Source organism: Danio rerio, chromosome 16 (assembly GCF_052040795.2).
Source record: "Danio rerio strain M-AB ecotype USA chromosome 16, GRCz13ab, whole genome shotgun sequence".
Lineage (NCBI taxonomy): Eukaryota > Metazoa > Chordata > Actinopteri > Cypriniformes > Danionidae > Danio > Danio rerio.
In genome coordinates this window covers 33350921-33372614 of record NC_141036.1, presented here as the reverse complement: position 1 = coordinate 33372614, position 21694 = coordinate 33350921, and the positions used below count along the sequence as shown (strand labels likewise).

Genomic DNA, 21694 nt, shown 5'->3' with positions numbered 1-21694 from the left:
GAGGAAATAGTAACTCATGCAGTGTTGTACATGAGCTTGTAATGTTGCCCTGTTGGTGTCGGATTACACAGAGCAGCTGTTTCTGAGACACACCACTGATTTCTGCAGAAAAGTGCCTCTAAGACCTTCTTCTTCGTTACATAGTGAACTTTTTTGTTCTGTTAATATGTGATGCAATTTTTTTACGGTACAGTATAAAGACAATTTTGGCTAATTATTCAGATTTTAACTTTATTCAGTATTCATTGATTTTGCATATTTAATTGGGCTGCTATTTGTTTTGCTATAATTCAATTCATTTCATGTTTATTTCCATAATCCTGTTCATTTTACAATGTAGATTGTGTCAAAGCAGCTTAACATAGAAGGTTATAGTGAATATAAACAGTGTCAGTCCAGTTTTCAAAGTTCAGTTTAGTTCCGATCAGTGAGGTTTAATTTTCACTGCTGAAAGTCCAAACACTGAAGAGCAAATCCATTGATGCGCAGCTCCACAAGTCCCAAACCAATCAAAGCAGTGGCCAGGAACAAACTTTACCAATTGACGAAAGTGAAGGGAAAAAAACTTTGAGAGAAGGTCATCATCATCTAAGAATTATTTAAATTAGTCAAAAACACTAATTTAAAACAAAATTAATTCTTAAAGTGCATGATTTTTCAAACTACACAATATAAATTTATCTAAATTAAATATTGTAATTTCATTAGATTTTTAATCTAAGGATGTCCCTATCAGGTTTTTTTTTGCCCCTCGAGTTCAAGTCCAAGTCAGTGGATTTTGAGTATCTACAGATACCAAAACCCGATTCGATACTTCTATAATACATAAAAAAAGAATAAAGAAGAGCAAAGAAACAGATCCAGGATGATTTTTTTTTTATTTAATTCACCTTATTTGAACAAACTGATAAATTCTGTGAGATAACATAAATTCCTTACTTTTGGACATGCAACAGTAAATATAAAAACAAATAGCACCTCAACTTAAAATACCCGGCAGGCAATGCCAAGTTTACTTACAGTATCTCAGTTGGCTATGGCAGTGTTGTCATCATCAACTTTATAATATTTCCAGACAGCAGACATACTCGCGCTTTCCTCTTCAAACTGCTTCCATGTTCTACTTTGCCAGCATTTAACCAATAGCATCTCTGCAACAAATGATGCACACATGCGTTGCTGTTTCTGTGACACTGTGATATATATCACTGTGATATATATATATATATATATATATATATATATATATATATATATATATATATATATATATATATATATATAAAGTTGTTCAAACTACTTAATTAAAATGAGCTGAAACATCACAATTCTTGACATTTCATTGGGAAAATGTATTTTTTTTATGTTCAATCCACATAAATTTGTTAAAAGTGTCAAGTTAACTTAATCAATTTGTGTTGGGACTGCATAATTGAATTGTGTGGAACCTTGCATTTTTTACAGTGTACTGCCTTATCTTCGTGTTGGAAGAATCCCCCTTCCACCCCATCTCCTCCTTTTCCAGGGGGAGCCCTTGAGACACTGATCTTGACCCCCTTTTATATGATCATTGACCAGGCAGGAGACTTGGGCTCAATTATCTCCCAGCTCAGGGTTCTCTCCCTGGACAGCATGGCAAACCTGCTATTAACCTCAAGCATATTTAAGTGTGAACTCTTAAAAATGTATTTAATATTTCAACCACTGACAGTGAACTGCTATTATTAACCTTAAAACAAATTCTGTAAGAAATGTACAATTTTACGTAATTGTTTGTTAAATGCATGAACAAATGGAAACAATAGAACCTTTACAACATGAACAGGAATTGCTTTTAATGTTGTATAGAAATCGAATAGTAAATGGGGTTCACAGCATCTCATTGTGATCACTCAAAGGAGAACATTTGTAGTGTGAACATTAACGTGTTCTAATGCATCCTTGAAAACTTGAAGGACTACTGACTCATGTAACATAATCACTGTTAGGAAAAGCTTTGAAAGAAATAACTGCTCAATCGAATCATTTCAGAACGGAAGCTTTTATTGCCACCAGGAACAGACAATGGAAATTGTAGGAACAGCTGTGTAACATGCATGAGAGACAGTTTAAAAGTGCATATACAGACATTTGTTCAGTCCAGACAGCTGTTATCACTGAATAAACAACGAAAAGGGGAATCGAGACCCCAACGTGAAACTTGAATCACTTTGAAAGGGTTTATTTTCTTATAACAACTGACCTGATGTACATTATCCCATACAAGTAAACAATTAAATATTGATTTGAGTGGAAATATTTTAATAGCTCTGTGAGTGCAAACATCTGTTATGAAAGCAGTTGCTAATACGTGGCATGATCAAACTAGAAGGTCATTTAAGGGATACATTATATTCATAACAATTATTTCACACTAAATGTGCTGGTTTTATTAATTTTTATTTTGCTATTTTTGGGTCATAGAAACAGTAAAAAATAATTATCATTTTAAAAATTACCATTTCAATATTCCATATTCAATATTATCTATTCAATATTATTTATTCCTAAATGTAATATTTTTATTATAAAGCCACATGTTTATTATGCCTCTCATCAGTCTTACATGATCTTTCAGAAAACATTCTAATAGACTGATTTTGTGCAGTAAACATTTATTATTCATATTAATAGTGACATATTTGAATAGAAAGTCAAAAATATAAGCAGGTTTAGGTGATATTATTGTTATAGTGTGAAAGTCTTCACTAATGATTTAAAAAACTCGAAATACTTCCCCCAAAATACTTTCCCCAAAACTTTGAATGGAAATATACAGTATTGCAAATTATATTCTTCTTAATTCTATTCTATGCTATGCGGTTAAAGGGGTTGTTCACCCAGAAATAAAAAAAAAATCTCATCTTTTATTCTCCCTCATGTGGTTTTAAACCTTTATGAGTTTCTTCTGTTGAACAGAGGACAAAAATTTGGTGGTTGCTGGCCATCGATTTCCTTAATAGGAAATAAATTACTATGGAAGTCAAAGGCTGCCTGCTATCACTATTTTTTAAATACCTTCTTTTGTGTTTAACTGAAGAAAGAAACTCAAATAGGTTTTGAACAAGTGATTAAATTAAAATTTTCTCTTAAAATTCATTAATTTTCCTTCAGCTTAGACCCTTATTTATCAGCAGAGTGAACCACCAACTATTCCAGCATTTGTTTTACATAGCGGATGCCCTTCCAGACGCAACCCAGTACTGGGAAACACCCATACACTCTCATTCACACACTCATAACGCACTATGGCCAATTTATTACATCCAATTCACTTAGAGCACATGTCTTTGGGCTGTAGGGGAAACCGGAGCACCCGGAGGAAACTCATGCGAATTCGGGGAGAACATGCAAACTCCATACAGAAATGACGACTGGCCCAGCTGGGACTCAAACCAGCGACCTTCTTGCTGTGAGGCAATAGTGCTAACCATTGAGCCACCATGCCATCCTCTTAAAATTCAATCAATAAATAAAGCAAAACGTGTGTAAAAGTCAGTGTTTGTGAATAAATGAAACTTTGAAAACCATTATTAAATGATAAGCAATGAAAGTCAGATAATAATGATGGATTTTAGTTTAAAACACAAAGCCTTCATGTCTACTGTCAGATTTATTTAGCTTTACACTAGACTTTGATGGCTTAACTCAAGGTTTCAGGCTCCCTGTAAGCTCTTCTTTCTATTTTCCAGGTGCTCTTCTGGGTGGTGACCTCAACAATTCAAATGGAGCGTGCCCGAGCCCTGTGGGTAAGTCTTGCCTCCCACTAGCCAGACGGCCCCAATAACACCTCTTCATTTTCACCTGAATTATGCATCAGTCTGAGTCAAGCTGCTTAAAATCGAAGGGCACACTTAAGACCCACAGAGTGGAGAGAGGCTTTTTCCATCTCATCCGATAAGATATGATCTGATCTGACTGTGATTATGAGAATGACAGCAGCTCCGTGAAGGTTGTCCAGGCACAAAATCTAAAAGCGAGTGATCAGTCCACTGTCACACACCTGTTTGCTCATGACAGCTGAAGCTCATAGTGTGCTCTCCAAGCATGCCTGTAAACACTCTCTTGGGACCGTGGGGCACGAGTGACAGGAATGTTACGGTTCAACACCATGCATGTCAGTTTTCCTACCCAAGCCTTCTGCTATCACTCTCTTTTTGACCACATTAAAACCTGGTGTTCAAATCCAGAGTGAACATTTCGTCAGTGGTACTCACTTGTTTCAAACCTGTATGACTTTCTTTCCTCTGTTTAATACAAAAGAAAATATTTTGAAAAATGTTGGTGTCCGAATAATGGTTGGTCACCATTGACTTCTTTTGTTGGATCTCAAGTGGAACACTTAAAGGGATAGTTCACCCAAAAATGAAAAATTTTCCATCATTATTTTCCCTTGTTCCCAACGGTTAAATAAAAAACAAGATACTTAGAAAAATGTTGGAATCCTGTAACACTGATTTCCATAGTAGGATGGAAACAACAAATAATATGTATATCAATGGTTACATTCTTCAAAATTATCTTTTGTCCTCATGAAACTCAATAAAAAACTTGTTGAAACATTTTAAGTTTAAATAAAAATTTTTTTTGGTGAACTTTTTCTTTGAACAGACTGTTGCATGTTGGGAACTGTTTTATCTAACGGAGATACTGCTGACCAAAGTGCTGTATATGTTTGTTGTTTTTTTGTTGTAATTTTGCTCCAGTTATATACTCACAAAATGAGATAACTGATAAAGGGTCCGAACGTGCTTTTGGCGTTGTGAGGCTTCTTACTAAGGGCCTTGCTGCGCCTTGCATTTTTTGTCGTTGCGCGCAACGCGCTTGCAGTTAAAAAAAAGTGAACTCTGAGCAGAAGAAGTGTGTTACGTCAGTGGCGTCTTTTTCATTCTCCAATTAAATGAAAGCAGAGGGTTTCCGGTGAGGTGACAACAGTGTTTGTGTGGTCAAGACGACAACAGAGACTTTTGAAGATAAAGGAGAGACTTGTGGCAAAGTCCTTTTAAGGCAAGGCATTTCACTTGGCACTCATCTTTGAAATGCCTCTTGGGCAGTTTACTCGGGCATTCTGTCTGAATGGGAAACCATCAAATTCTCCAAAACTGCTTGCCAAGCTTACCATTGAGTTTCATATTAGGAATCACCAGTAAAATTAAACAACAATTGTCTCTTTAGTTTTAATTCTAAACATCCGAATCACACAAAAATCTGCACAAACTTAGTCTGGTCCGAGCCCCTCCCCCAGAGTATTGTCAGTCTATAGCAATCGATGATTGGCTCCTGTACTAGAAGGCAGGCTTTATTCGCTATATAGCAATCGATGATTGGCTACTGTACTAGTAGGCGGGTTTTATTAGCCATATTTACCACTATACCTTTCCCCATTCAAAAAGAAATTAGTGACATGTCTTTTTTTATTCTATAGTAGAGCTGTATGAATCTTAAATCTTGAATTTCACAATATTATTAAATATTAAAATTATATCAATATCAACAGCAACACTTGCACACAATACCCAGCTGATTCAGTCGTTGCCTAGCAACATAGAAAAGCGCACCGCCCTGCACGCCTCGTATTTTAACCACCTTTTGCGCCTCATGTTTTTGCTGTTGTGCGCAAGCAGTTAAAAAAAATTCATCTCTGAGCAGGGAAAGCACGTTACGATTCTCCAATCAAATAAAAGTAGAGGCGGGGTTTTCATTGAGGTGACAGCAGTGTTTCGAGAAGAGACTAGTGGTCACTGTTTTGAGTTATTTGAAGCTGTATGACTTCCCAAATCTTTATATATATATATACATATATATATATATATATATATATATATATATATATATATATATATATATATATATATATATATATATATATATATATATATATATATATATATATATAACAATATTATTAAATATTAAATTCATACCAATACCAACAGCAAAACTTGCGCACAATACGCAGCTGTTTCAGTCGTTTTCTAGCGACATGAAAAGTGTGCCCCACTTCTTTTTTTCTTGTCAACAAAAAAGGCATTGCAGTGCGCCTTGCGTTTTCAGAACGGAAAAGCATGTTCGGTGTGATTTGGCTACCTTGCAAAATAATGTGCTTGGTCAGTCAACGTAGAATAGGCAATCTAATGTGACTCATTTAATCACATGCATGTCTACACAACCTTATTACATGTATTTGATCACCTCTGGATGTAGTCAAAAGCAGATAAGCTCAAATTGATTCAGACCCGCTTTTTCACCTTAACTTGTCATCATCCACTTGTGATCAGATTATTGAAAACGCTTGTTAATACCAGGTCTGAACGAGGCTTTTATTCCTCCTTACTTTTTTTTCTGTGCTTCTGAGGACTTGTCTTTCCATCCTTTTCCCCTCTCAGCTGTTCTTCATATCTCATTCATGACATTCTGAATACCCAGCTTAAACCAGCACGCTCCGTCCCGTCTCGTCCCGTCCCCCTCTGTCACACTCCCTTCTCTCCACCCAGCCAATCTTGACTGTCCCTGACAGCTGTAGGTTCTCCTGCTTGTGATCATCAAAGAGCACATGAGTCTCCTGAACATTTTAAGTGACCATTTAAAATGTGAACATTTAATCAGCAACGAGGCTAACGGCTCTTTTGGAGTCACCAAAAAAACACCTCCCAAGTTTTTACTCCTAGTATTAACTTTACTCATGTTTTAACTTGCAACCACGTTATCAAAGTTTGAGGAGGGAAAACAATCAAACAAATAAAGCTTTGGTGAAATTAAATTGATTTAGTTTATTTATTAAACATAATTAACAAAATATAATAAAATAGACATAAATTTTTTTTTTGTAAAATACCATTTTAATTTATAGATTTTTATAATACATTTGCGTGAGATATATATATTTGATAATAAACATTTTAATTTCTGCCCTTTTTCAAATTAAAATATGAATGTATATCTATATCTATCTTAAAATTACATATAAATTAAGATATCAATAAATTTAATATTATATTTTTACATTTTGGCAATCATTTATTGCATATAATAAACAAAAATATAATAAAATACACAATTCATTTTTAATAAAATTCCAATTTGAAAATTTAGTTAGATATAGATATATTTAATAATTAACATTTTAATTTCTGCCTTTTTTGAAAATCAAATATATCTATATCTATCTTATTATTACACCTGAGTTAGATATCAATATATTTGATATTAGATTTTTTTTGACGCATTTTCTGGAGATTAAACGCCTCCTTTCAGATTTAGTATTGTTTTGCACCCTATCCATGGAAAGTGGTTTAATATAAATATATATGATTCAGATTTAGTTCAACCAATAAACCTGCTCAGCTCTGAACGAACTGCTTCTCCTTGTCCATTACCTCTACTTGGGTCTTCTTCTCTCTCTCTCTCTCTCTCTCTCTCTCTCTCTCTCTCTCTCTCTACCCTCTCTCTCTACCCTCTCTCTGTGTCTGTCCATCGCCCCTCCCTTCCCTCCATTCTCAGCTGTTGCTCTGGGAATGTCAGCATTGACGTCATCCAGCATTCCTGCCATTCCCCTGAGAGAGAGGGACAGAGAGTGAGAAAGACACAGACACAGACGAAAAGAAAATCCAGTCAGACCTTTGAAGTAGAGATTAAGAGAGGCCAGGGCTTACAGCAATAACTCGTATTTATTTACCAACACAGACAGCACTCATACAATCATATCCACTGGATTTACCAGCATACTTTCTGACCAGAGTTCATGGAGCATAAACAAGTGTGTTTATACACGTTTCTGTCCCAGACTGAAGTTAAAGCTGTGTTTCCTGGGGCAAAGAACAGCTGAGCACGTCTCTTCGCTGCTGCCAAGGAATTGCAGCTCCCCTTGCAATCTCTTTCCATTCAGAGCTGCTGACGAAGTTGTTGCGCACACACAGACATCTAGTGGAGCAACACGCAGTTGTTGTTGCCCTGTAACCTGAGCTCAGATAGGATAAAATATCAAACTCCAAAAGTCTCTTTAGTCTGTAGCTGATACAAAATTTTTCTTTGTTGAACTTTTTTATTTAGTGAATTAATACATTTTTGGCACATAGTACATTTTAGAAGCATTAAAGAAGACTGCGATTGGTTGGCAGAGTTTTAATACTTTAATCAGTGTCCCAATATTAAGAATACCCATCAAGGTAAAAATTAAAGTGGACATTTTGGGAGATTTGATAAAAGTGGGTGCTTCAACAAGTGAAAGAATAATCATGTTTTAGTAAATCATGACTGAAATTATGTATGATATTCTGTAGGAATAGTTGAAAAGGGTTGTGGGTTGCTGTACAGTTTTAAAGAGCCCTTATTATGCATAATAAAAGGTTATTTTTGGTTTTGGGGGTATACAATAACAGGCTGATATGCATGCAAGGTCAAAAAACACCTTTATTGTCTTATAATATACATTAATTTTTGCCTAATTATCCCAACGACTCCCATATGATTTGTTCAGTGATTAATTTTTTTCTAAACCCCTCCGTTACATGAGGCTAATCTGCTTTGATTGATCCAATGACCCAGTCTGTTGTGATTGGTTGACTGGGTTCAACGTGAAACAGAGAGAAATGCCCAACATGGCTATGAAGTAGCACACAAAGTATGTGAGAGCCCAATGCAGGAATGCATTAAAGTAATGCAGTTAAACACCAGCCTTTCTCTACTCTTAAACCTAGCTTCAGTATTAATCCACACAGTGACAAAAGTTGAACTATTTTGAAAATTGGCCGTGCGTGTGAGGAACAGCTGATGGTGGCCATAGCAAAGACAAATGGCGAGTTCAGAAACTCGAAAAGGATTGCGAGTTCAGAAACGCATTTAAATTGCTATAGAAAAAAAACACTTGTCACGTTTTCAACATGGTTTTGGACGCAATGTGTTAGTAGCCCATGAAGATTTAACCTGAGAGATGCAGTACAAATACTGATCTATAATAGATACGTGATTATAAGCTAGATGGAGTGATTACAAGTTACAACACCCAATTAAATAACATTAAAAAATTTGTAGAGAACACAAAACGAGGCAACAATTTCAATTACACTTACATGTTATGATTCGGAGGAAGAAGAAACTGGTCCATATGAACTGTGACAGTTACTGAAAAAGTCAAAGTCTGACAAAGTCCCATATATAACTGTGTGTTCACACTGAAGGCGGTGAGAGCATCAAAGGTCGCTCTGGCCGCCCTGGCGACAACGCTGTCTGATTTCAACTCGGGCGACAATTTGCGATGGTGATCTTGTATTTAAAGAGGCTGTTGCAGCATATCAGTTACATTCAGGCATAAAACATGCTTTCTAGCATGAAAATGTTGCACTTTTTTATCAAATTAATTTAAGAAAGTAAGATCAAGTTACATGTGGTGTGGCTTATATAAATATAATATTAATGCACAACAGTATCTCGCCAGTAACTTTTTAAAAATGTATGTTCCTGTAATAAAACATTGCAAATAATGAGAAATCCAGCAACCACAATAAACAAACCCATAGGAATAATTGTGGTCGGAACCAAAGTTCACAGTGACCATGTTCTCTGGACTCCTTTCAAGCGGTGGACTTCTACATTCGGATTGCTTGCTGCTGAACCGCATCATAGCTCATTACCATAAAGTTGACTTGATTTCAACTCTCCTCAACGCCCACACCGACGAAGAGGTGCTGTGCTGCTCCTCGACGCTTATCGGCTCCCATTGAAAATGAATGACTTCCAGCTAAATTGAGCGTTCTCGCTGCTTTCAGTGTGAACAGACAGTAATAGTCTCTTCTGCTCCTACCTTTATTAGCAAACGGCCGGTGTATCCTGCGTTGTAACGTAGGTTATTGTATAAAAAATCTGAAAAATGACAGGAACAAACACAGCACTAGGTTGGCTATATTGTGGTATTGTTGTGAAAATTAACTCAAAGCTTTTATTACTCGCAGCCAAATCTGTCAGTGATCGTCATCTTCATTTCATGATCAGTCCCATGATCCCCCGTGGGGGAAAAGGCGCGTTCATGTTTCACCGGATCCGGTACTACATATTTGGTGGTGTACCATGTCGACGCCAACGAGGTCAGGCAAAAGATCCGAACCAAACATGATTCATTCATTTAATTCTAAGTGGAGTATTTCATTAAAGAATCAATCGTTTTAAACATGCTGCACATTCATGTTTAAACCTCTCCTGGATGTTTTCATTCACTTAGTGCTGGTACATGTTGCATAGAAGCTTATTTTCAAAAACCCATAATACAAAAGGTCTGTTTTCTATAAATGAGGGTTGTTAACTAAAAACTTAGAGCTAAAATAAAGTTCATATTGAAATTTATGAGTTTTTTATTCATATTTTTAAAGTAAATACATTTTATTCTTTTTTTTACTTTCAGACGGATTACAATATTAGTGATTATGATGCCTATTTTGACCCAGAACTTTACCCATTACTATCAAAATCTTGTAGCCAACCAACCACGTCTCTCTTGCAGCAGCAAGTTAAAATAGCGCTGCTAAAAATATTTGTAGTATAAATATTTGGGATATTTTGGTTCAGCTGAGACATCAGTGTGTTGCCATAGCACTAGCGAGTGACGTTAATGTTGTTGAGAGAATTGTGTTATTCAGTTCCAGAATGTGGGAAAACATTGGGAAAGTCCCCAGTCTCTCTATTTCTCTCTTTCTCTCTCTCTTTCTCTGAAACACAAATCACATACTCTGCCTTCCTCTCCAAACACTGCCCTTGAGTTTGACTACTTATCGGATTAGATCAAGCATTACGAGTCCTGCAGCATCATAAACAAAATGGAGTGAAAATATTTCGACAACAAAGCTGGGAAGAAGGTCGAGGAACAGGATGAACTGGTGTCAGTTTAATGCTCTGATATCTTCCCTGTGTTCGTCTGCTTGTTCACTGCATTTCCTCCTCAACGGAAGGAATGCGGTTCTCCAACCTAATAACAAGTCACAATTAATCCTCCCAATTACAACATAATAGAGTTGTAATCCCAAAAAAACAGAGGATTTGGTGTGTGGCACAAAGTGTTTGAAAACACATCTGCCGCGATGAAGGAGACCCTAATAGGATTATTTTTCCTGGTGTTTTATTATTGGGTTATTCCATCAAAAGAGAAAATATGATCACAGTCATGTATTTTGTGGTCCTAAAGTTGTGCTACACATATAAGTTATCATACTGAATTTGGAAACGAGTCTCAAAATTCAAAATGTCCTGTTTACACAGCAGAGACTTGTGAAGTCAACTAAAGTCAAGTTTGTATTCTGTTTGGCCTTGTTTCCACATGGTATTAACATGTGTTTTCAGTGATCCGATAACATGTGGTCATCTGAGACACATTGGCACCTGGTATTAGCATGTTTGAGTCCGTCTCGTGAACACCTGTGCTCAGATTTCACACAGACCATTTGCACTCATTTTGTCACGTTGTGCGTTACTTTCACAGGACTGCTTAACTCACCGCATAAGTACTATTGAATGAACAAACCAATGTTACGCGGCTAACAAATGTACTCAAAATCATGTGTTAGGTCAGTAGAGAGTAGGTGGTCTTTCGTGGCCATTTGAACGCATTTGACCACATGAGCATTTACAATTTGGAAGCAATCCAAATACATTTTGTACAACCTCAAGAACGAAATATTCAAATCATTTTAGACCCCTTATACACTTTTACTTGTTGTGGGTTACTTGAGATCAGACTGACAAAAACAGTACATAATTCCAGGTGTACATGAGATGTCAGTATGAACGAAAGTGCTAATTTAATTTTTGACAGTCAGTTTTAAACCATACCAACAATAAATACATTTACATGAACAAAAATAATCAATATGACAATGGACTAGTTGCACAATCTAAATAAAAAGTGTCATATGTAACCATTTCATATAAAATCTATTGGCTTAATCCAATCAGACATGCTCAATTGGATTAAAAGCTGAACATTTTTGTGCATATGCAATGGCGTGGAAACGGCGTAATTATGTATGACAAGGAACGTGGTTGTTGAGTGTGGAGATATTAGCATCAAAAATAAACTTACTTCAGATATCTTCAACTGTGAAATGGTGTAGGACAATGTTGCTTCTTACACATTTTGTTTAAAGAACAGGGCATTGTTACTACTGAATAAACACAGGCAGAATGGCAAGAAGTCAGTTCCTTTTGCCTCTTGTCACCCAAAGTGAAGTTTCACAAACTAATTTCAAGAGGAGCACGTGATATGATTGACTGCAGCTAGCCACTCATCTACACTCATTAGCTAGCCAATCAGATTGATCCAAACTCACTATAAGTAGCCTAGCTAGATTTACTCCCTTATCTTCGTTTTTCCAAAGAAACCCTGCATCCACCCCTTCCTCCTTTACCAAGGGAGCTCTCGAGAACCACCTGATCTCATACTCCCCTTACATGCTCTATGGACCGGCCTGTAGCCCTGGGCTCAACTATCTCCGAGCTCAGGGTTCTCTCCCGGGACTACATGCCAAACCTGCTAACTTGCTTACAAGTTGTCAAACAATATCTAAGTGTGAACTCTTGGAAATTTTTTAAAAATAACAGCATAATACTTAATTTAAAATTACTTATTTAAAATTTCTGTAAACACTATGGCCTCTATTTTAATGATCTAGGTGCAAAGTCTAAAGTGCAGGGCGCAAAAGCATTTAAGGGCGTGTCCGAATCTACTTTTGCTGTTTTAGGGATGGAAAAATGCGGTTTGCACAATGGCGCATGGTCAAACAGGGTTGTTCTTATTCTCTTAATAAGTTATGGGTGTGTTTTGAGCACAACGTGGATTAAACCAGTCACAGTCTCATCTCCTATTCCCTTTAGGAGTAAGTTGCGTCACGCCATGGTGCATTTGCTACTTACATGGCGACTTTGTAAGTGGAAAAACTGAATGCTTCACTACCAAGAAAATAGATCAACAAACAATCTGCAAAGGATAAAGAACGAGCCTCCTCCATTCAGCCTCTTTACTTTTACTCTTTACTTTACTCTTTTACTTTCGTGGATAAGAAAACAGTGTTTTATGTACTCAATATAAGACATCCATCAGTCTGTATATTAAATTTACTTTAAGCACAAAGATTTGCTTCAAAACTATTTCTAAATTCAATTCTAATTTCCAGCAAATTAATAAATGGACAATAATAGCGTAGTGTGGTTAAAAAAAACTGAGTTATATTCCAAACAAACGTCTTTTTCTTACGTATCCTCGAAATAGCAATGCACGAACAATGCACCTTAACACACCTCCTTTTAAGTCTGGAACACCCATGAGTTTACAACGTGGTGCAAATGGATTTGCTATTTAAACAAAGTGGTGCAAAACGAGAAAATTAGGGTTACGCTGGTCTGAAAATAGCAACAAATCGCACCAAACACTTCTTGTGCCTTCTTGCGCCGAGTGGATAAAAGAGCCCTATATATGGATTCACCATTCAGAATCATTTCATTCTAAAGGAGACTAATTTCATTCTAAAGGAACGTGTCCATGTAGCCATCGCCAGGATCTAAAGCAAATAGCACATTTGCATCATGTCTCACATTAGACAAATTACAAGATTAGCTGAGCTCATATTTGCATCTCTGTTCAGTTCTCAAACAATGCATGAAAATCACACTCTTTAGACAAAGCGTTTATCTCGCACTTTGTAACGTGACTAACATCTAGTTGTCCATTACAGTTCTGTTCACACAAAACTGCTTTGCCAAAAATACATTTGTGAATATTTAAACCTGTGATTTTGGTTATGAAATACGATTATCACTGCAAATAACCAAACTGTGTCAACACGACCATATTAATACCTGAAATACAGGACTGAAAACTATATTCTGCTGCAGCACAAAGGGATTGATGTTGAAAGAAAGCAACCAAGCCACCTTCTCTGTATTGACATTTCTCTGTCTTCTCATTTTTCTTTCTCCTTCTGTAGCCAATGGTTACGTCAGTGCCAGGGCCTCCCCAGGACTCCTCTCAGTCTCCAACGGCAACAGCATGGGGAAAGTAGTCCAGGCTAAATCTCCACCTCCGCCCAGCACTCAGATGGCGAACAGCCGCAAACCGGACCTTCGGGTCATCACCTCGCAGAGCAGCAAGGGCCTTATGCAGCTGGTGAGCACTTTCCCATTGCACATGCCTCAGTGAGCCAAACACTGTCAATTCTCACAACTGCTAACAGTTACTCTATAAGAGCAATGTATAGGGGCTAATGTTAGAGATGGGAAGAGGTCTAGGCTCTTAGTGTGATTCTGAGGATAGCGAAAAGGAAAGTAAAGCTGTCAGATACACTGATCTGGCTTAATATGATCAAAATGGTCAGTTTTAGATAAAGGCATTAAATACAAGGCAGTGCTTCCTACACATAGACTTTACTTGTACAGGCCGCCCAGGTATATTAACAGCCACCCAAGTATATTTGGTGGTGAATAATACTATTACTATCATCCTTTTAAACTTTTTTTGTATTCGTCTAAGACATAAGCCAAACATTCACATTCAAATAACCAGTGGAAAATCTTCTTTCACTCTGCACATTCCTACTGCTGGTCCTGCTGGTCCCATCACATGCTCTGCAGACCCACAGAGATGCGCCTTTTGGGCCAAAATGCATCAGACTGTAGCTTCTGAATGTCCTAAAATGTCTTGGATTTGGGTTTTACTTTCACTTTCTAAAGTTGCTGTTATTTGTATGCGCTTTTGCATTACCTTTTCGCAGCTGACTGCAGGTGCACATCCGCGAGAGAAACATTAAATGGTTAATCCTTTTATAAAAAACTCAGATAAACTTTACTATATACCCAGGGGGAACAAAGTTTACTCGCTGCAAAATATTTGTACACAGTCAGAAATGGCTTATCAACTAATTTGCCTCATTTAAACAATCTACACTTTTTATTCTGGTAACTATTATTATTTTTCGTAACGTTGTATATTTTTATTCCTTTTTTTCTTTTATTTAGTTCTCATTTGCTGTAGATTTTATTAATTTAATGATGTAAATATATTACATATTTTATACCAAGGGTCACCAACAGGTCGCCTGCGAGGATCACATGAGTTGCCCGCGGGCCTGTTCTAAAAGTAGCTCACCATAGCCACTTACCAGTGCAAGCTGCATCTAATATTTTTTGTAGCAATTATTTTTAAATCACACTTGTTTTGATGTAAATGGAAAGACAAAACTGTTCTTAAAGACAGGAAGGAATGTAATTTACACTCTCTCTAATGTCCAACTACAAAAGTTAGAAGATTGTCGGCTTTGTTAAAAATGCTGTAGATTTGGTCATTTTTTGATAATTTCAGTAAAATCTGAAAGTTGATTTATGTTACACAATTGATAATCTGTACAAACATGGTACAATGTAGTGCATGATTTGCTTAAAAATGTTAGTGGTTAGTGAAATTATTGTGGTGGTCATTTGAAAATGTAAATACTCACAGAGATTTATAAAAAATAAAGTGTTGCATATTAATATTTCTGTTTCCTACCTTGTTAAATGATTGTTGACAACTATTGTGAGAAATCATTAACATGATCAGTGTCTTCACATAGATGAATATCATATAAATAAAGTTAAAAATAAATTGAGCAATTTTGTTATTTTAGAAGTGTGTTTCAAACTGGTAGCTCTTTACATTAATCGGTACAGTAAGTAGCTCTCAGTTTCAAAAAGGTTGGTGACCCCTGATTTACACATATCTAAAATGCTTTGGCAATACTGTACTATGTCATGCCAATAAAGCAACATTAGAAAGAGAGAGAGAGAGAGAGAGAGAGAGAGCAAGCATTCGCATAAAAGTAAGAGAATTAGTGGATATCTTTTATTTCAACAAGCTTTATAGTTAAAAATCACATTATTTTTTTGTTTGTCGAATGTCGTTGACCCTTTATGTGATGTGGGTAAAAGGTGTGTTTCAGGCTACCATCACAAGTATATTTCAAACCTGTGGGAAGCACTGCAAGATTTTATCACCACAAAGCTCTGTCAGTTTGTTGATTGGGGATTTTAACCTGGCTGATTTTAAGTAGTTTTAACGAAAAAGAAAATAATTATCATAATATAATTTTCCTTGACCAAAGGTTTTCCTTTCTTAATATTAATTGCATTACAAGTTACTTAGAAATAAATTGAAGCACAATTCACATGATTAAAAAAAGCCTTATGCTGGGTTCACACTAGATGCAAAGCATTGCATCACTTGCTCTAGATTAGTTGAATTGAGGCAAATAATGTGTATTCTATGTTATTCGCTCTGTTCAACGGGAAATTCACCTCTATTGGCACATTTACCTTGATTTCGTATTATTGTATTTTTAATTAGAGAATATACTAAAATGCACTTTTATTTTGTTATTTAAAATGTATTTATGTATTCTTACTTTTGATCTGGGAATTTAGTGGATGAAAGATTTCAAGCATGACATCAGTAGCTGTTGATAGTAATGGATGCAGTCATGAGGTCCAAAACCCTTTGCTTGAAACCTGATCTGAAGTGGTTACTGGAAGCACATGTTACCAGCAGTTGTTTTGCGTTAAGCGAGACACAAGCCAGGTGTAAAACAGGGCTTGTGTGTGTGTGTTATAGGACTTATAATCTCTGCTTTCTATTTGTTTCTGGCCTCACAGACAGATGAAGAGCTGGAGTTGGTGAGTGAGGTGAATACAGCTCAATTCTTTTGACTGTTGTGCTGTGAACGGTTTCACAACATGTGATGAATGCTAAATGAGTGTTGAACATTTCGAATATATGCATTTTTTGCATTTCACACACACAAACACCATTATTAACTGTGGTTAAACAGTTATTTATTTCATAGCTTATGCACTGTTATTCATATGTGGTCTAATTGGTGATCAGTGAATTGGAGTTAAATGCGCACTGTTTATTCAGTTGCAGGCTGACTGCCTGATTATTATGTTCAGTTCTGAAATGAATGCACACACACACACACACACACACATACACTCAAGGCGAAATGCACATATGCATGGGTTGATCTCACATGAGTCAGACACACTAGATCAAATGTGGAGCGCAGCGGAGCAGAAACCCTCACTCCAGAGATCAATTTGTCTGCCTCTCTCTTACCTTCTTTCACTGTTTGATGTATTTTGCTTTAATGATTGTTGTCCAATGACACACTAAGTGTCGTGCATGTATGTCTGAGTTTGGGGGAGTGTTTCAGCCATTTCAGCTTTTGGATTTGAGACTGATTCTGTGCATTAGTAGGGCAAAGCCAATGTCTGAACGACTGCTGAATCATGGGAGTCTGTTGACTAAAAATGTGGCCTCAATCTCTATCCTCTTGTAGACTCTCCAAGCACTCCAGGGCTTTAAATGCAAATTTGTGACACTGGTTTGCCCTGCAGACACACTCTACCCATTTTGTTATTGTGTGTTTTGTTGTGAAGATTTTTTTTTCTGCATGATTCAGAGCAGAGCTCAACAATGAGAGTTTTTTGTGTGTGTTTGTGTGTATCTTTATGTGTGTGGTGAATCATTAATTAGGTTAATGAGATTTACTCGGAAAAATATGCCATTTAATGCAAAAAATGCTTTCATTTTGGGTAAAAGTCATAAGAAAACAGTTGCTTTTTTTTTTTACAAATGAAATAAATGTTCTTCTTTTGATGGTTTTTGTTTTTGCCATGAAATGCATGTAGGTCAGAGATCATCCCATTATGGTTTTAAACAAGTTTTACATATGCAGAAATTGATTTTAAATTCATAGAAAGCATATTAAATGCTAAAAAGTAAATCATCCGCTTTAATGTTTAAGATATGATCTGTCAAAGTAGGTAAATTAATGTTCCATTGTCGTTCTATGTAATAGATGTATTTATGTAAAAATGAAATGTCATCAAATAATTTGATTGTTAATATGCCTCAGGAGATATGGTAAAAAAAAACATTACACAGACACAGTGACTAAAAACTAATTTAAAACTTACTATTTATTAAAGAAATATTATATATTTTAGTCCGTGTCTTCTGTAAATCATGGTAATAATGTATAATAGTCATTTTTTACAGGAAAAACTTGCTTGAAAACTGCTTTTGTCATTCAGTTGTGTGTGTGAATGTATATATAGAAATACCAATATATTTTCAGTGACACATTTTGTAAGCATTATGGTATTATATTAGTTGTACATCTTGTTTATTATTTAATATTTACAGTGCTCATCATATAAATGTAAAACAATAAACAATATAAATACATCCCTCACAAATCTATCTTTTAAGTACATATTTTTAATAGGAATCTACAATATTATATTTGGGCATAAACATTAGATTAGTCTGTACTGAAGCCAAATCTGGAGCTTATCTAACAAAATAACTTACGATAACGGTCCAAAAACTAGTACACCCAAATTTATGTTACAGAAAAATATTAAATACAAATTTTAAAAAGAGAAAAAAATCAAGAGAAGCAAAAAATGTAGGTTGTATTTATTTATTTATTTATTTATTTATTTTTTGCAATAATTTGCCTGAATTGAATTATCTTTCAATTTCTAAATATGTTTGGTGCCTAAAATATTATTTGAATAAATATATCTGTTTAATAAATCTGTTTTGTTTAAATGCACCAAAATATTCACTGAGAAATGGAAAAAGTGTACTTAATTATTCTGAGCAGTATGTATGTGTGTGTGTGTGTGTGTGTGTGTGTGTGTGTGTGTGTGTGTGTGTGTGTGTGTGTGTGTGTGTGTGTGCGCGTGTGCGCGTGTGCGTGTGCGTGCGTGTGCTTGTGCGTGTGCGTGTGTGTGTTTAAATAGTGTAGGTAAAAAAATGTCATTGTCATTCTATGTAATAGATATATTTATGTAAAAATTAATGTCATCAAAAGATTTTGTTGTAAATTTGCCTCAAGAGATATCGTATAAAGTCATTATTTAGGCTTTTTCGTGCTTTGCAGATAGCAAAGTAGAGATAACCACAAGGCTAAACAGTGTCATAAAAGGTTATTTTAAATGTAATATTTATAGGAATATATAATATATATTTTATTAAATATATAAACAAAATTTTGAATAGTATTAAATATAAATTATATTTTTTAGTCTGTCTTCTGTATATCCTGTTAATATTGTATGCTAGTCATTATTTTGATGAAACTGCTTTTATCTTTCACCCTTGTATAAAATACATATACTGTACATGTACAAATACCAATATTTTTTAGCAACATATTTTGTAAGCAATATGGTATTATACTAGTTTTACATATGATTTTAATAATATATTAATATTTATAATAGCATTTAATTTCTTTGACATATAAAACAGCTAATGTTGCTGCTGAATTATTTTATAGATATAGACGTCTCTAGCAGCTGTATCATTTAACCATGAAAGAACATATGAATGATTTGAATGTTTCATGCATCATACAAAACTAGGCATGGGCCAGTATAAAAGTCTAACAGTATGATAACCTTGGATAAAAATATCACGAAATTAAGATCACTGCTCTAAAATAATTTCTTTTAAATATTTGGGTAAAAAACAAAAACTTTTCCCCCTTTAAGCTTAATATATTTTATTTTGAGAAACATTTTAATTTATTTGGAACAGTAAACATGTCTGGCTACATAATTCAAATGAATCATTGACTTCTGCTGTCTTTATTTGTTACAACAATACAGATTTCTTCACAATTTAATACTGCATCTTTGAAGATTTTTTTTCTGCTGGAGATACTGTTGTCCTAAAAAAAATAAATAAAATAAAAAAATTCTTACACATACCTTAGGAACAGTATAGCAGAAAATGTTGCCGATTTTAAAACCTTGACTTTTCCAAACCGTGGTATACCTTGAAAACGGTTATTGTCCCATATCTATAAATAAACTAAAAGGTGTTGTTTTTTTTTTTTTGTTTTTTTTAAGTTTTGAAATTGTCTGTAAGATGTGCGGTTCAGAAATGTCTAGAAATTGATAATTTTGTGTGTTCATATATACACACACATATATATATATATATATATATATATATGTGTGTGTGTGTGTGTGTGTGTGTGTGTGTGTGTGTGTGTGTGTGTAGACAAGTCTTCCGGGTGTGATCTTCATTATAGAAATAACTGATGTAGATCTCACACATCGTACTTTATCTCTCTCTGTTTTTCTGTCTCTCTGGTTTTCCAGAATGCTCAGCGGTTAGGCACCTCTCAAGTGACCCAGCCTCTTACCACACCAGTGGTTTCCGTGGCAACGCCGAGCCTCCTGACTCCATTCTCTATGCCCACCGCCTACAACACAGGTGAGTGTGACATCATAGTGAGAAGCCCAGACATCCGTCACACATTAGAGAGAGCCGAACACGAGCCTGCTTTAGTTAACACTCCAGAGAGATGCTTGCAAAGACATTTAAATTAAATGAAGGTCATGGTCCATTTAAGTCTTTCACTTGCCCTCTTTCAAGCTTTGGTGCTTAGATTTCTGCTAATCATTGCGTCTTATAAAGGCTGCATTTTTCACTTTAGTTTGTTTTGAAAATAAATTGATTAATACAGCCATGGAAACCAATTATGAGACCACTTGAAAGTTGTTATCGCATATCTGGGTTGAACTACTGATTAAGTGTTTTGAAAATTTCAGGAAAGAATTTTATAATTTAAAGCATTTATTTGACAATAAATGTATGAAATGATCCACGTTTTCTGAAATATTGGAGTGGGTTGGAATTATAATCGGAGAACTGTTTATGAAAACTTTACTTTTTACTTTGACTTTTTTCAGAAATATTGCACTGTATGTTGCTGAATATATTTTGATAAACATTTGAACCTTTCACTGACTTCTTTACACATTTTGGGTTTAGTTTTGTTTATCACCAGACCCAAATAAAAAGAATCTCACTTTCATATTTTATAATTCATAATTGAATTTCATAATTAAATGAACTTTAGACCAGTTCTCTGTCCTCACTACATGCTCTTTTGCAAAGGTTAGTCTAGCCTTGTGATTATTTCTGCTGATGAGAGCTTTGGTCATTGTAGGGCTTTCAGTTCAGTCACTTAAACGTCAAGACTGTATATCGAGCAGATCTTTACTCAGCACTGTACTGTAAAACAATTCTAGCTGCTGTGTTGAAGCATTTGGCTAGTGAAATCCTCCTCACCAAGTGTCTTGTTCTTTTGTGCATTTGTCTTTCATGGATTGTCAGTCTTTTTTGGGGATTTAACGGGGTTAGTGACAATGTAAATCTGTAGTATTGTAGAGACCATAGTTTTGGAATGACTAGCTTCCCTTGGTATGGCTGAAATGTTCTCCCTTTGGCCTTCATCTGTACAACCTTCTGTTGGAGGCTTTTAGACACTTTAGAACAGCTCACAATATTGTAAAATTGGTGAAAACTGGGACGCTACGCTGCCAGTTTTATATATCACACACATATGTATAAATATATATACTCATTAAAAAGCATGGAATATTTTATATTGGCCTATTGTTGTTTTCTGGTATTAAATTCTCTAAATCAGTGTTTCTAAACCATGTTCCTGGAGGACCACCAGCTTTGCACATTTTCTGCATCTCTTTAACAAAACACTGCTGATTTAGATCAACAGCTCATTAGCAAAGACAGAAAGACATGTAAAGGCTGTGACAGACA

At 35.4% G+C, this 21694-nt stretch overlaps 1 protein-coding gene across 51 annotated transcripts in view; it reads left to right on the top strand.

Annotated features, from left to right (window-relative positions):
• mef2d (myocyte enhancer factor 2d) overlaps positions 1-21694 on the top strand; it is a 122718-nt gene that overhangs the window by 83708 nt on the left and 17316 nt on the right. For 19 of the 51 annotated variants that reach the window (XM_087285134.1, XM_087285122.1, XM_087285108.1 and 16 more), the window contains 4 exons: positions 3732-3788; positions 14004-14182; positions 16699-16728; positions 20227-20341. In XM_087285134.1, coding sequence (XP_087141260.1) covers positions 3732-3788; positions 14004-14182; positions 16699-16728; positions 20227-20341 — 381 coding nt within the window. Of the gene's footprint in view, positions 1-3731; positions 3789-14003; positions 14183-16698; positions 16731-20219; positions 20342-21694 lie in introns of all 51 variants that reach the window. The other 32 variants (XM_087285140.1, XM_087285129.1, XM_087285116.1 and 29 more) reach the window with 3 other exon arrangements.